Raw genomic sequence first — 15180 nt, 5'->3', positions numbered from 1 at the left:
TAACCAACCATCCTTTTGACAACTCCACTTGGATGTTTAATGGACATCCCAAACTTAACATTCTGAAAATAGGACTTCTAAATCCCACTCCCCACTGCCATCCCAAATCTGGTAGTCCTCCAGCATTCCCCATCTGGGTAGAGGATGCCACTCTCTGCTTGGCTGCTCAGGGAAAAAGATTTAGAGTTACACTTGCTTCTTTTCTTTCCTCACCTCCCACATCAGTCCATTGGCAAGTTCTGCCGCCTTTGCTCCAAAACATGTGCTGAGTCTGTCTGTCTCTTTCCATTTTTACTGTTTCACCCTCGTCTACCATCATATCCCTGGATCATGGCCCAGATTCTCAACTAGTCTCTGTATCTCCCTACAGCAGCCCAAGTGATCTTTTTAACATGTAAATCAGATCATCTCGTCCATCCCTTTGCTGAAAACCTGCCAGTGCCTCCTACTGCATTTAGAATAAAACAGAAACTCCTCACTGGCTTGTGAAGGTTCTTGTTCTGCCCTTGAAACCTCTCTGATTTTCTTTCTTTTTCATTTTTAAAGTTTTTATTATGGAAAAAGGTGAACACATACAAAAGTAGACCAAATATTAAAAAGAACCCCTTTGTACTTATAATTATTATTAACTCATGGTCAGTAACTATTATATTACATAATAATAACTCAGTAATTATTAACTCATGGTCAGCCTTGTTTCTTCTTTACCTCCACTTACTTCCCCCAACCCGTTATTTTGAAGCAAATTCTAGACATCTTATCCTCTCATCTATAAATTCTTTCAGTGTGTATAAGATTCAAACTCTTAAAAAAATAAAATATAACCACAATACCATTATCATACCTAAAACCGTTAACACTAGTTGCTTAATGGCATCGAATATCAAGTCAGTGTTCAATGTCCAGCTGTCTCATAAATGTCATTTTTTTTTAGTGTTTGATTCAGGATCCCAATAAGTTCACCCATTATGATTATTGATGTGCATTTTTAATCTCTTTTAAGCTATATTTCCCCTCCATCTCTCTCTCTCTCTTTTTTTTAAAAGAAATTATTTAATTTAATTTATTTATTTTTGGCTGCATTGGGTCTTCATTGCTGCGCGCGGGCTTTCTCTAGTTGCGGCGAGCGGGGGCTACTCTTCGTTGCGGTGCGCGGGCTTCTCATTGCAGTGGCTTCTCTTGTTGCAGAGCACGGGCTCTAGGCGCATGGGCTTCAGTAGTTGTGGCACGTGCGCTCAGTAGTTGTGGCTCGTGGGCCCCAGAGCGCAGGCTCAGTAGTTGTGGCACACGGGCTGAGTTGCTCCGCGGCATGTAGGATCTTCCCGGACCAGGACTCGAACCCGTGTCCCCTGCATTGACAGGCGGATTCTTAACCACTGCGCCACCAGGGAAGTCCCTCCATCTCTCTCTTTTCTAATTCTCCTTGCAGTTTATTTGTTGAAGAAACTAGATCGTCCATCAAGTAGTGTTTCTCACAGTCTGGATTGTGCTGATTACAGCCCTGTGGGGTGGGTTAACATTTTCCTCTTTCCTCTTTCTCCTATTTACCATAAATTGGTATTTGGCCTTAGAGGCTTGACTGAATTCAGGTTTGATTTTCCCCTTTCAGGGGAGACAAGATTACTTTGTAGGTAACGGTGTAACTTATCTTACCACTCCCCAGCTTGCCCACCAACTCAAGCCACACTGGCCTCTGTCCCACTCCTCCCCCAGAAGGCAGCTCCAGCCTCAGTGCCTTTGTCTCAGCTGTTTCCTCTACCTGTAACACTTTCCCCTGATCTTTGCACAGTCAGCTGTTTCCTGTCACTCAGACCTCAGCCTGAATGTCACTCCTCAGAGCAGCCCCTCCAGGACCTCTCTGTCTGCCCTGTAGCCCTTCTCACCACCGGCCGCCTGGTGGAATATTTGTTTGTTGGCTCGTTTACTGTCTGCTTCCTGCTGAACTTGAACATCAGCTCCAGGGGAGCAAGAGCCTCATCTCCCACAGTCACTGCCGTGTCCCAGCACCTGGAAGAGTGTCTGGCCCATGGTGGGTGCTCAGCAAACTTGCTGTGTGAGATGGCGCCATGCTGGTGAGAAGTGCCTCTCAGTCACCATCTTTCTCTGTGCACTCAGGCAGCCAAGGGAGGCACCGTCAAAGCTGCTTCAGGCTTCAGTGCCACTGAAGATGCCCAGACCCTGAGGAAGGCCATGAAAGGTCTCGGTAAGTGTCCCACTGGAGGTAAACACCCCTCATGTGCTGTGCATGACAGAGTCACCCAGAGGGTGTTGTGTCCACAGGCAACTGTGAGTACGTCTCAGGCTAAGAAAACACAATGGGAACAAGTTGACTTTTCAAGGCAAACTAGACAGGAGGGTTTTTTACTAAGAATTTTAAATGTTATGAACTCATTCTGGACCTCCCTGATAATTTAAATCTGTTTTACATTCCGGTATTATGAATCTATATATCAGATTTGAGAAATGTATTTGTTTTCCAGTTAACCCACGTATGCATGTCGTGCCAGAAGGTTTACAAAGCACTTTGACAAACATTATCTGAACGAATACGTGCGACAATCCTGTGATGTAGTGAAAGCAGCTGGTCCTATTGTTATTTTCGCCCCATTTTACAGATGTGAAACTGAGACTCAGAGAAGTAACATAGGAAGACACAGAGTAAGTGGAACTGAGTCATGAGTCACACTCAGCAGAGCCTGCCAGCTCTAAGTCCATGTTCTTTCCCTTGAGTCAGCCCCCCGCCTGTTGCTGCTGTAATACGCACAGCTAGGCCAGTACCCCCGTGTAGCATGTGGGATTTTAGGTGAGAAGGCTGTGCGTACGTGACCAGAAGGGCTTGTCTTCCAGTGCACCACCCTCTGGTAGCTCCCGTGGGCAAAGGCTTCCCACTGGGTGGGCACAGCCATGCCCGGGCACTGCAGGCCATGCTGACTTAGACCCTGCCTCCAAACTTGCCTGAGTGGACATTTGGCCAGAGAAGTGCTCTCTGTTTCATAGCTGCCATTTAGAATCTCCTCAAGATTTGGATAAAAACGTTTGACCATGAGGCATTATTTCCCAGTTTTTCTATCCAAGAAGAATTCACCTTAGCCCCAATGCTACTAACAGGAACAATAATAATGAGCATTTATTAAGCTCTACTGTGTGTCAGGCACAATGTGTTACATAGATTATGTGTTAATTCTGACAGCAGCTTGTTTAACTAATGAGAAAGTTGAGGTTTAGGGAGATGAGCTAACTTGCCCGAGGTGTCTGGGGTTGTACGTGTCAGGATTCTAGGCAATTCCAGGCAGTCCGACTCCAGAGCCGGAACTCAAGCCACTGCGCTGTGCTGCCGCCCACCTCTGAACAGGACATTACCCTGAATCTATCATTTTCCCTTTTTATAAATAAAATGGAAAAGGTACTCGGCCCGCCCTTTTTTTCAGGGGTATCCTAATTCTTTGGTGGATAGCAAGAACACCATAATTCAGAACGTAGACCACATGGCATTCGGAATTCTCAGAGTCAGGAGGCATTGGATACAACAAACCATTTTCAGTGCTCGCTGTGTGGGCCAGTGAAGGTTAGAGGAGACAAGGACTATAAACCTAGTCCTGTGGTTCAGTCGTCCACGGATGCTAGGCAGCCAAGGCATGCGCAGAAACATGATCGGTTCATAATATGATAGCGACGGGAGGGGCACAAGTAAGATCCCATTAGGAGTCAGAGAGGTCACATGTCATTTGAGAGCATCAGGCAACACTTCTTGGAGGATGTAGAAATTGAGATGGGCCTTGGGAGAGGAGTTAAATTTATTCAGTAAGTAAATAAATAGATAAGAGAGAATGGGTTTCAGGTGAACGGAACAGTGTGAGCAAAGGCATGGGATGAGTGTGAGCATTGCCCTGTTTTGCATTTTAGCTGAGGCACTTAGCTGCAGGCCATGTAAATACGTGGCTTGCAGCAGGATGTACTTACAGAGCAGGAGCTGACTTTTTAGGTGACTTCTGGGAAGGCAGGTACCATGGGACGGGTCCTGAGGATGCTACTGACATGGGAGGATGACCCAGAGGCATTGTCCAGGAAACAACAAATGCCAGAATCAGGATGCTAGATGGAGGGGGTTAGGGAGACCTAAGCCCATAGACTGGTAATGAAGGAGGTCAGGAGAAAGGAGTGCAGTGTAGTTGGGTCAAGTACAGGAATTCAGGAGCTAAGTCTCTGGATTTGGCTGCCTGTAGCTTTTTATGTGGATATTTACAATAGTGAATGGGGTATGGTGGAGAGTCCCAAATGCCAGACAGCAGTGCAGATAGTAAATCCAGCAAATGGTGGGGAGCCATCGTGTATCCTGAGCAGGGGAGGGACACTGTGAGAGTTTGTCGTTTTAGGAAGATGAATCTGGCAAGACGTTGGAAAGACCAATTAGGAAGTGAGACTACTACTTAGCAGACTTTAAGTTGTCTAAGAAGAAACCCTGAACTGGAGTGGTTGTCATAGGAATTAAAAAGAGGGGACAGATACAAAAAGGGTCTTAGAGCTAGAGTTTGCATGACTTGACAGGAAATCTGAATGTGAAGGAAGAGAGCAGGTAAAATAATCAAAGCTATTTTGAGGGTTCAAGCCTGACAGACCGGAAGAGTGGTGGTGCCTTTCACAGAAACTGGTTAAAAAAGCAAAAGGCAATGAACCTTCTCCCACCAGCTGAGAGTGCTCCTGGAAAAAGGATGGTTGTATCTATTACCCTCTTTCTTTCCCCCCCCCCCCCGAGAGAACAGAGTAGGTCACTAAGTTATGTAAACTTAAAACTCTATAGCGGGCTTCCCTGATGGCGCAGTGGCTGGGAGTCCACCTGCCAATGTGGGGGACACGGGTTTGAGCCCTGGTCTGGGAAGATCCCACATGCCGCAGAGCAACTAAGCCGGCGAGCCACAACTACCGAGCCCACGTGCCATAACTGCTGAAGCCCGTGCGCCTAGAGCCCATGCTCCGTAACAAGAGAAGCCACTGCAGTGAGAAGCCCGTGCACCGCAACAAAGAGTAGCCCCTGCTTGCCACAACTAGAGAAAGCCCGCACACAGCAACAAAGACCCAATGCAGCCATAAATAAAAATACCCCAAAAAACAAAAAAAAACCTCTATAGCTTCCTCCGTACACCTCACATTTTTCTAGATCTCTAATTTTGCAAAGAATAACTCGTAAATCTATACATTTTTTTATTTCTTCCTGAAATATTTCAATAGACTCCCCTATAACTCATCACATCTTCCCATACAGTATATGGGAAAATGGAAAACTCACCCAGCATACATGAACATCCAGCTGTGAAAGTCGCCTGTAAAAGCTGCTGCAAGAAACAGGCAAACAAAATTTAAGATATTTTAAATTTGTAATTCAGGGACTTCCCTCATGGTCCAGTGGTTAAGAATCTGCCTTCCAATTCAGGGGATGCGGGTTCGATCCCTGGTCGGGGAACTAAGATCCCACATGCTGCTGGACAAATTAGCCCGCGTGCCACAACTTCTGAGCCCATGCGCTCTAGAGCCCGCACACCACAACTAGAGAGAAGCCCATGCACCACAATGAAGAGCCCTCGCACCACAACAGTAGATCCCACATGCCTCAACAAAGATCCTGCATGCTGCAGCTAAGACCCGACACAGCCAAATAAATTTTTTAAAAAGAGCAAAGATAATCTTTTAAAAATATTTTTTTAAAAACTGTAACTCATAGTGAAAGTTTTGGTAGGATATTGCATCATGGGAATTCATGGGTAGTTATAAAAAGTTTCCTGATCAGAGATCAGGAAAGAGAGCTTAGAAAAGAAAAACACAAATACAGATCTTAAAACGCAGTGGATACAATGAGCAGCCAATTTAAACCCTGTGAAGTGCCAAATCATGAATTAAAAGACAGGTTTGAACTGTTTTGAAACTCAGAGGAGACGATAAAGAGATAAAAGTGAGGAGAGAAAGGCAAGAACGTGGAAGATAAATATGGGCGATCTAAAGAGGGAAAGTACAATGATCACTCACATTCATAGATAAGGAAACTAATGCTCAGAGAAGTTAACTCTTTCATTTAGTGGCACATATATACAATGGAATATTACTCAGCCATAAAAAGAAACGAAATTGGGTTATTTGTAGTGAGGTGGATGGACCTAGAGTCTGTCATACAGAGTGAAGTAAGTCAGAAAGAGAAAAACAAATACCGTATGCTAACACATATATATGGAATCTAAAAAAAAAAAAAAAGGTTCTGAAGAACCTAGGGGCAGGACAGAAATGAAGACGCACATATAGAGAATAGACTTGAGGACATGGGGAGGGGGAAGGGTAAGCTGGGATGAAGTGAGAGAGTGTCATGGACATATATACACTACCAAATGTAAAATGGATAGCTAGTGGGAAGCAGCTGCACAGCACAGGGAGATCAGCTCGGTGCTTTGCGACCACCTAGAGGGGTGGGATAGGGAGGGTGGGAGGGAGGCTCAAGAGGGAGGGGATATGGGGATGTATGTATATGTATAGCTGATTCACTTTGTTATACAGCAGAAACTAACACACCATTGTAAAGCAACTATACTCCAATAAAGATGTTAAAAAAAAAAATAGCTAATGAAAGGAGAGACCGAGACTCTAATCTAGTGTCTGTTTTCCCACCAAAATAGACAAACCCTCTGAACAAGAACTTCTTTTCTTAGAAAGCTCTCTGCGTGTGTTTGGGTTACACCAGTGTCCGCAGAGGAACCCATTGTCTCATTCCTCTCTCAAATCACACTCACTCCCTGTCTCCGCTCCTCACCAGGCACGGATGAAGATGCCATCATCAACGTCCTGGCCTATCGCAACACGGCCCAGCGCCAGGAAATCAGGACGGCCTACAAGACCACCATCGGCAGGGTAGGTAGCAGCTCTCTGGCTTGACAAGGGACCTGTCAGCAGTAAGGGAGCAGGGGCCCCTTCCTTCTTGAATCCTGAAGTAGTGGCCCTTGGTTTTTAAAAGATGGATCCTTTGCCTTGTGTAAAGATGTTCTTGGAAAAAACAAAAAACAAAAAACAAAAAACACTTTCAACACGTTCAAGAGTTCCTCCACTGTCCATAGCCAGAAGTGATTTCAGGGAGCTCTTGATTCACAAAATTCAAGGCTAAGTTTAGTCTCTTCCCCCACAAGTCCTTTCAGGGACTTGGTTGTGGAATGGACTCAGCCCCCTACCCTTTGGAGCACTGGGCAGGGCACAGATTTCAGTGTTGCTTCCCTTGGTCTTTCCTTTAGGCCACGTGCTAATGAAGATCCTCCAAACTGACTAAAATGTTTAAATCCAGTTTGTTCTAAACAGGCTCTCCGAGGATTTAGGGTCTATCCAACTCTTCTACATAAACCCCTTTGTAGTATATATTCATTCCTTTGAATGATCCTTAATTGAGAGCCACCCCCTCCAGTTCTAGAATGGGGCTCTGTGTGTGTGTGTGTGTGTGTGTGTATTTTAGTGGCTTATGCATTCAAAGGCGGTTCACTCACCATGTTTTCCCCTTCCTCTCTGAATTCCACACCCCTGAGCAACCCTGTCTCAGTCTCGTTTTCAACAGCTTACTTACCAGGGTCATTGACCCAATCTTTCCACATCACTGGAAGCCCATCTGTGTGATTAGAGAATCTTTTTATTGAGGTAATGTTATCAATGAGTGCTTCCAGGTCTCAGAGTGCTGTTAACTCCATGATAAGTATTTCTATTCTTGGATAATTTTATAAAAGCTAGTCAGACGGGCTGCCTCTCAAAGGCAGGCATTAAGCTGCTGGGTGGGGCACGGCTGGCTCAGCTCTTCCCGGGAGCATCTATATGCAAACCTTGGCTGGGCACCAATGGGATTCCTCCCTCAGATTGCTCAGAGTACCTTCTGGGCATTTTAAGCTCTTCTCCATCCCCAAGGAAATTTAATGAACATGCATGAGATGTGTGAGCTAGAGACAAAGTATTGCCACACATTTGGGGTTGATTATTCAGCTTCAGAACTAAGCTGATCTGACAGCAGTTTGTTTAGATGACCAACCTTAATGGAGTGACTGAACGCTAATTTATTTGTTCATTCATCTATTTGATACGTGTGGATGTAACATAAAAATATGCACAATAGATTGAAATATAGTGTTGCAGACTCAGGTTTGTGAGAATCTGAGATTGGAACTTGAAACCAAATCAACTCCCTATCGGTTGATCTTAAGCACGTTCTTAAATTCTCTGACCTGTTCTAGGAGGAAATGTGACTAAATGTCTTTAGGAATTGGTCCTTTGGACTCCCTCTTGCGAGAACACCAGAATCACAATTAGCTGCTGGACAGTCATCGACAGGAAGACACTGGAACTCACCAAAAGAAATACCCCACGTCCAAAGACAAAGGAGAAGCCACAATGAAACGGTAGGAGGGGCGCAATCACAGTAAAATCAAATCCCATAACTGCTGGGGGTGACTCACCGACTGGAGAACACTTATACCCCAGAAGTCCACCCACTGGAGTGAAGGTTCTGAGCCCCACGTCACGCTTCCCAACCTGGGGGTCCGGCAACGGGAGGAGGAATTCCTAGAGAATCAGACTTTGAAGCCTAGTGGGAATTGATTGCAGGACTTCAGCAGGACTGGGGGAAACAGAGTCTCAACTCTTGGAGGGCACACACAAAGTAGTGTGCACATCAGGACCCAGGGGAAGGAGCAGTGACCCAAGGGGAGACTGAACCAGAACTACCTGCTAGTGTTGGAGGGTCTCCTGCAGAGGCCGGGGGTGGCTGTGGCTCACCGTGGGGACAAGGACACTGGCAGCAGAAGTTCTTGGAAGTACTCCTTGGCATGAGCCCTCCCAGAGTCCGCCATTACCCCCAAAGAGCCCAGGTAGGCTCCAGTGTTCGGTTGCCTCAGGCCAAACAACCAACAGGGAGGGAACCCAGGCCCACCCATCAACAGTCAAGGGGATTAAAGTTTTACTGAGCTCTGCCCACCAGAGCAACAGTCAGCTCTACCCACCACCAGTCCCTCCCATCAGGAAACTTGCACAAGCCTCTTAGATAGCCTCATCCACCAGAGGGCAGACAGCAGAAGCAAGAAGAAATACAATCCTGCAGCCTGTGGAACAAAAACCACATTCACAGAAAGATAGACAAGATGAAAAGGCAGAGGGCTATGTACCAGATGAAGGAACAAGATAAAACCCCAGAAAAACAACTAAATGAAGTGGAGATAGGCAACCTTCCAGAAAAAGAATTCAGAATATTGATAGTGAAGATGATCCCAGGACCTCGGAAAAAGAATGGAGGCAAAGATCGAGAAGATGCAAGAAATGTTTAACAGAGATCTTTTTTCATCCACCTCCTAGAGTAATGGAAATAAAAACAAAAATAAACAAATGGGACCTAATGAAACTTCAGAGCTTTTGCACAACAAAGGAAACCATAAACAAGACGAAAAGACTACCCTCAGAATGGGAGAAAATATTTGCAAACGAATCAACTGACAAAGGATTAATCTCTAAAATATAGAAACAGCTCATGCAGCTCAATATTAGAAAAACAAACAACCTAATCCAAAAATGGGCAGAAGACCTAAATAGACTTTTCTCCAAAGAAGACGTACAGATAGCCAAGAAGCACATGAAAAGCTGCTCAACATCACTAATTATTAGAGGAATGCAAATCAGAACTACAATGAGGTATCACCTCACACCAGTTAGAATGGGCATCATCAGAAAATCTACAAACAACAAATGCTGGAGAGGGTGTGGAGAAAAGGGAACCCTCTTGCACTGTTGGTTGGAATGTAAATTCATATAGCCACTATGGAGAACAGTATGGAGGTTCCTTAAAAGACTAAAAATAGAATTACCATATGACCCAGCAATCCCACTACTGGGCACATACCCAGAGAAAACCATGATTCAGAAAGACACATGCACTCCAATGTTCATTGCAGCACTATTTACAATAGCCAGGTCATGGAAGCAACCTAAATGCCCATCGACAGATGAATGGTTAAAGAAGATGTGGGGTACATATATTCAATGGAATGTTAATTAGCCATTAAAAGGAACGAAACTGGGTCATTTGTAGAGACGTGGATGGATCTAGAGACTGTCGTACAGAGTGAAGTAAGTCAGAAAGAAAAAACAAATATCGTATATTAACGCATGTATGTGGAACATAGAAAAATGGTACAGATGAACCGGTTTGCAGAGTAGAATTTGAGACACAGATGTAGAGAAGAAACGTATGGACACCAATGGGGGAAAACTGTGGGGGGTTGGGGATGGTGGTGTGCTGAATTGGGCGATTGGGATTGACATGTATACACTGATGTGTATAAAATTGATGACTAGTAACCTGCTGTATAAAAAAAGAAAAATGCGGTTGATATAATTCCATTTTTGTGGGTTAAAAAAATGTCTAGTAAAAACTCATGGAGCTGTTTACACACACACAAAAAAAGAAATTGGTCCTTTGTCCAAATAATTGCATTTCTTTTTAATCATTGAGCGTTAAGAAATAATCATGAATGATCACAAGGATGCAGCTAAATGCTTGTTTAGAAGAATAGTAGAAAAATAGAACGGGGGTCTTATTAAAGAAATTATATTGCCTCTACATATGGAAATTTCTGCAGCTGTTAAAAATGTTGTAGGTAAATATTGACTTGGAAATACATTCAGGGTATATTGTTAAGTGAGCAAATACACTGATGTTGGAACCCCTTTACACTCTTAAATTATTGAGGACCTTTCTGTTTTTGTGGGTTACATCTATTGATGTTAACCATTTTAAAAATTAAAACTTAATTTAAATTAAGGACATTTAAAAATAGGTATTTGTTAACTTATTTAAAAATCTATAAAAACATATTACATGTTAACATAAATAACGATTTTAGGAAAAAATAGCTTTATATTCCAAAAGAGAAAAAATTAGTGAGAGGATTGGCATTCTTTTAATATTTTGCAAATCTCTTTAATGTCTGCTTAATGGAATACCCTGGATTCTCATATCTGCTTCTGCTTTCAACTTGTTGCGATATGTGGTTTTGGTTGAAGTAGGAAGGAAATCTGGTCTTGTACAGATAGGTAGTTGGGAAAGGGAGGAATATTTTATTATTATTATTATTTTTTTTTTTTGCAATACGCGGGCCTCTCACTGTTGTGGCCTCTCCCGTCGCGGAGCACAGGCTCCGGACGCGCAGGCCCAGCGGCCATGGATCACGGGCCCAGTTGCTCCGCGGCATGTGGAATCCTCCCGGACCGGGGCACGAACCCGTATCTCCTGCATCGGCAGGCGAACTCTCAACCACTGCGCCACTAGGGAAGCCCGGGAGGAGTATTTTAATAGCCTTTTCGCATAACTGTAGATCTGTAGACGTACCGAGTAGCCTTTGGAAAGCTTCCCTGGACAACTGTGAGAGGATGAGCGTGTAAAGTCAGATCCCACGTCTTAGTGTTATTACGAAGTTGGTTTTGTGCACACCAGCCCCTGAAAGGGTCTTGGAGCCCCCAGCCGTCCCTGGACCCCTCTGAGGGTGGCTGGTTTCCGTTACTGTAGCAGTTAAGCAGCGTGCTTTCTTGTGTCCCAGGACCTGATGGACGACTTGAAGTCAGAACTGAGTGGCAACTTCGAGCAGGTGATCTTGGGGATGATGACGCCCACGGTGCTGTACGACGTGCAGGAGCTGCGAAAGGCCTTGAAGGTTCGTGGTCCTCCCCTCCTGCTCTCGGTGCTATTTGTGTAAATGCTGGCTGCTGGCGGGCTTTCTCAAGAATCAGTGATAGAGGCCTCCTGAGAGTGGGGAGGAGGAGATATAGGAGAAAGATTTTCCTGCATTTATGACAACTTGAAAACATGACATTGCATTCTAGCCACTGTAATTTAAAAGTTGTCTCTCCAGAGGTTAAGGAATCATTTGTTCTTTCCTGTGGCTCACTGGGGACTGATTAAACTTGTGCTTTTGGTGCAGCTCCAGAAGCTTTCTTGCTGTATTAGCTACTTTTGAGATATGAAACTTCTGACTGACATCTTGGGGGCCTCTCGGTCTGCTCAGAACTGGTAAAGTGTTCTCAGCTGGATGCTGGATCCACTGTGCCCTACCCCAGGGTCTGCCGATTGTTAATGACCAAGTATGAAATTCAAATACAACTACCCTCCTCCACCATGTCAGTAAATACTCAGCCTCGTGGAAGGTTCTGGGCTAGACTCTGGAAAAACAAAGAGATAACAGCCTTTGCCAGAAGATTCTGCCCTGCAAAGGAAAAGTACAGGGGAGGGCAAGGAAAGACAGCCCCCAGAGGGCAGAAACTGTCCCTAACCAGCACATAGAAACAGCCTATAAATGTATGTTATGACTAATAATGATTGTAGTAAACATGTTGGAATTTGGGTCGGACAGTTAAAAAGGAGCAAATCCTGTTGCTAGAACTTGGTGAGTTGTTTTTATTCTCTGCAGATTCCTGGTTGTATTCCTCCTGTGTGTGGGACTCAACTTGGTAAACTGACTCATAGCCCTCTCCTCTGGGTTTTGCATTTAGGGCGCAGGCACGGATGAGGGCTGCCTGATTGAGATCCTGGCCTCCCGGATGCCCGAGGAGATCCGGCGCATAAACCAGACCTACCAGCTGCGTATGTAGCATCCTCAGTGGCCCTGGCTGAGGCCCTCTTCTCTGAGACCTAGAGTAACAGCAGGTGGTTACCCACTGAAACACTGACCATGAGGGATCCTCAGTTCCAAGCTCTGCCTTCAGGCAGATCCCTGTCTACACAAATGACTGTTGGCTTTTCAAGACTTCTCAGATGCACCTGCCACTCTACTTAGGCTACCCAGGGTTTTATTACCCTGAAAGCTGGAAAGGGGTTCCTTATTATCAAGCAGAGAATCAAAGGTGCTTGTTCAAAAGTGGTGGTGCCATTGAATCTTAGCATTCCAGGGAATGGCCTGGAGGAGCAGTCTTGCCCAACTTCTTACCTTCAGACTGGACTATAGGTCCTGCAGCCACCTCAGAGGGATAACCACTTGTTCCCCTCTTAAGAATCTCCAGAGGGCTTCCCTGGTGGCGCAGTGGTTGAGAGTCCGCCTGCCGATGCAGGGGACACGGGTTCGTGCCCCGGTCCGGGAGGATCCCACATGCCGCGGAGCGGCTGGGCCCGTGAGCCATGGCCGCTGAGACTGCACATCCGGAGCCTGTGCTCCGCAACGGGAGAGGCCACAACAGTGAGAGGCCCGCGTACCACAAAAAAAAAAAAAAAAATTCTCCAGAGAACAATACATCAATACATGCCTTTAAAAGATGCCTACCTTTTTACCCTAAGAATATAATAAAAATGCACAAAGGTTTAGATCACACAGTGTTGCTTATATTAGCTTAAAATGTCCAACAGGTTGGCTAAACAAAATATGGTACACACACACAATGTAGTCATCAAAACGTATATTGAAGGATATTATTAAATTACAATAAGTGGTATGGTGTATGGATAAGTGAAAAGGACAAATCATAAAATGGGATGCTATGATCCCGTTTTTCAAAGAAAGAAAAAGAATATGTGTGTATGGGGGGAAATGAGGAAGGATATTCACCACAATGTTATCAATGATTATTATTTCTGGGTGATTAGATTCATGATGAGGTTTTCTTTTCCTCCCTTCATTTTACTTAGTTGTTTTTTCCTAAGTTTTCTGTAATAAACACATACACTTTGGTAGAAAGAAAACAAAACAATAAGAGTTTTTTGGTAAGTGTTCAGATCTGGAGATTCTAAACCTCGGGAGTCTGGTTCTAGCGCTGGCTCCCCACGTCTGCCGCATACAGGACTTCTCCCTATGGACAGTCCCTGGCTTGTCCCCAAACACAGGTTCAGAAACCCCACTCTGTTTGCCTTTCCACGGGCTGCTTAGCTGCTTCTCTGCGTCACTGCCAACCATGTTCAGGACAAACCCCTGGACGGTAGGAACCACAGAGTGGGGATCACAGCCCGGCCTTCTCAACTGCCCAATTCAAGGAAAAAGAGCATCTCATTTCCCCTCTAATGACAAGCTAAACTTATCTTGACCATTTTACCAGAGTTTAGTTTTTGGAAAACTGTGTGTGGGCTGAAAAACCTCACGAGGAGCTGCTTCAGTAGACAGGTCCTGAAGAGGGTGGGAGGCTCTGGGGTGTGATGTGGTGCCGGGCAGGGTTCTTTACTCTGATGTCACTGATTTTACTCTCTTGCTAGAATATGGGCGGAGCCTTGAAGATGACATTCGCTCTGACACGTCGCTTATGTTCCAGCGCGTGCTGGTGTCTCTGTCTGCTGTGAGTCGCTCCCTCCTTTTGCGGGGGAGGGTTGGGTGTTATTGAGACACTTACTCTCTACCCACTCTTCCAGCCTTTCTCATCTTTTCACCCTCCCAAATGGGCATATTCCCCTGTGTTTTTCTTGGGTCTCTGTTATTTTATCCTCTCTCCTTTAAAGACTCTGGCTAGTCATGTAGGCCCATTTGTTCTCATTTATACATACAAGCACCGGATACATGCCAGGTGCTCTTTTTTTGTTTGTTTTAAAGTTGTTTTTTGTTTTTTGATGTGGACCATTTTTAAAGTCTTTATTGAATTTGTTACAATATTGCTTCTGTTTTATGTTTCGGGTTTTTTTTGCACGTGTGGGATCTTAGCTCCGACCAGGAATTGCACCTGCATTGGAAGGCGAAGTCTTAAGCACTGGACTGCCCCGGAAGTCCCAGGAAGAGTAATGTTATAGCGATATGTTAGATGAATTGAACCAGAGGCGGGGAGCCCAGGCAGGAAGGTTACCTCGGTATTCCAGATACCGTGAAAAAAGCAGGTCTGGGCTAGTGTGGGAGCAGGGGTGCCAGAAAAGAGAGATGGATTTGCAAGGCCTTCCTGGTGAACTGGTGTTGGTGAGGGATGGGGCACTTTCAGGTGCTCCTCAAGCCCCCACCGTTGGCCCCAGAGTCTCTTGATTCTCCTGTCTTTCCAGCTCCTGTTTGGCAGAATTGATCAGTGTACATTTGCCAGTTAGGAAGGCATAAGTCAGCAGGGAAGACACAGGAGTGGGGGCAGGGGAGGAAGGAGTAGAGGACTGTCCCAGAGGGAGCAGTCACCAGGCCATATGTGTCCTCCTGCCCCTTCAGCTGGCAGAGACGCCCACACAACATCAGGGAGCCACAC

General features: G+C 45.1%; 1 protein-coding gene across 4 annotated transcripts in view; it reads left to right on the top strand.

Moving 5' to 3' along the window:
* ANXA4 (annexin A4) overlaps positions 1-15180 on the top strand; it is a 70330-nt gene that overhangs the window by 32634 nt on the left and 22516 nt on the right. For all 4 annotated transcript variants that reach the window (XM_060309615.2, XM_060309614.2, XM_060309617.2 and 1 more), the window contains exons 3-7: positions 2116-2203; positions 6794-6888; positions 11592-11705; positions 12541-12631; positions 14225-14304. In XM_060309615.2, coding sequence (XP_060165598.1) covers positions 2116-2203; positions 6794-6888; positions 11592-11705; positions 12541-12631; positions 14225-14304 — 468 coding nt within the window. The remainder of the gene's footprint in view (positions 1-2115; positions 2204-6793; positions 6889-11591; positions 11706-12540; positions 12632-14224; positions 14305-15180) is intronic.

Source organism: Globicephala melas, chromosome 12, assembly GCF_963455315.2.
Source record: "Globicephala melas chromosome 12, mGloMel1.2, whole genome shotgun sequence".
NCBI classification, from domain to species: Eukaryota; Metazoa; Chordata; class Mammalia; order Artiodactyla; family Delphinidae; genus Globicephala; species Globicephala melas.
Note: the sequence above shows the minus strand (reverse complement) of the source record. Positions and strands in the feature narration are given on the sequence as shown.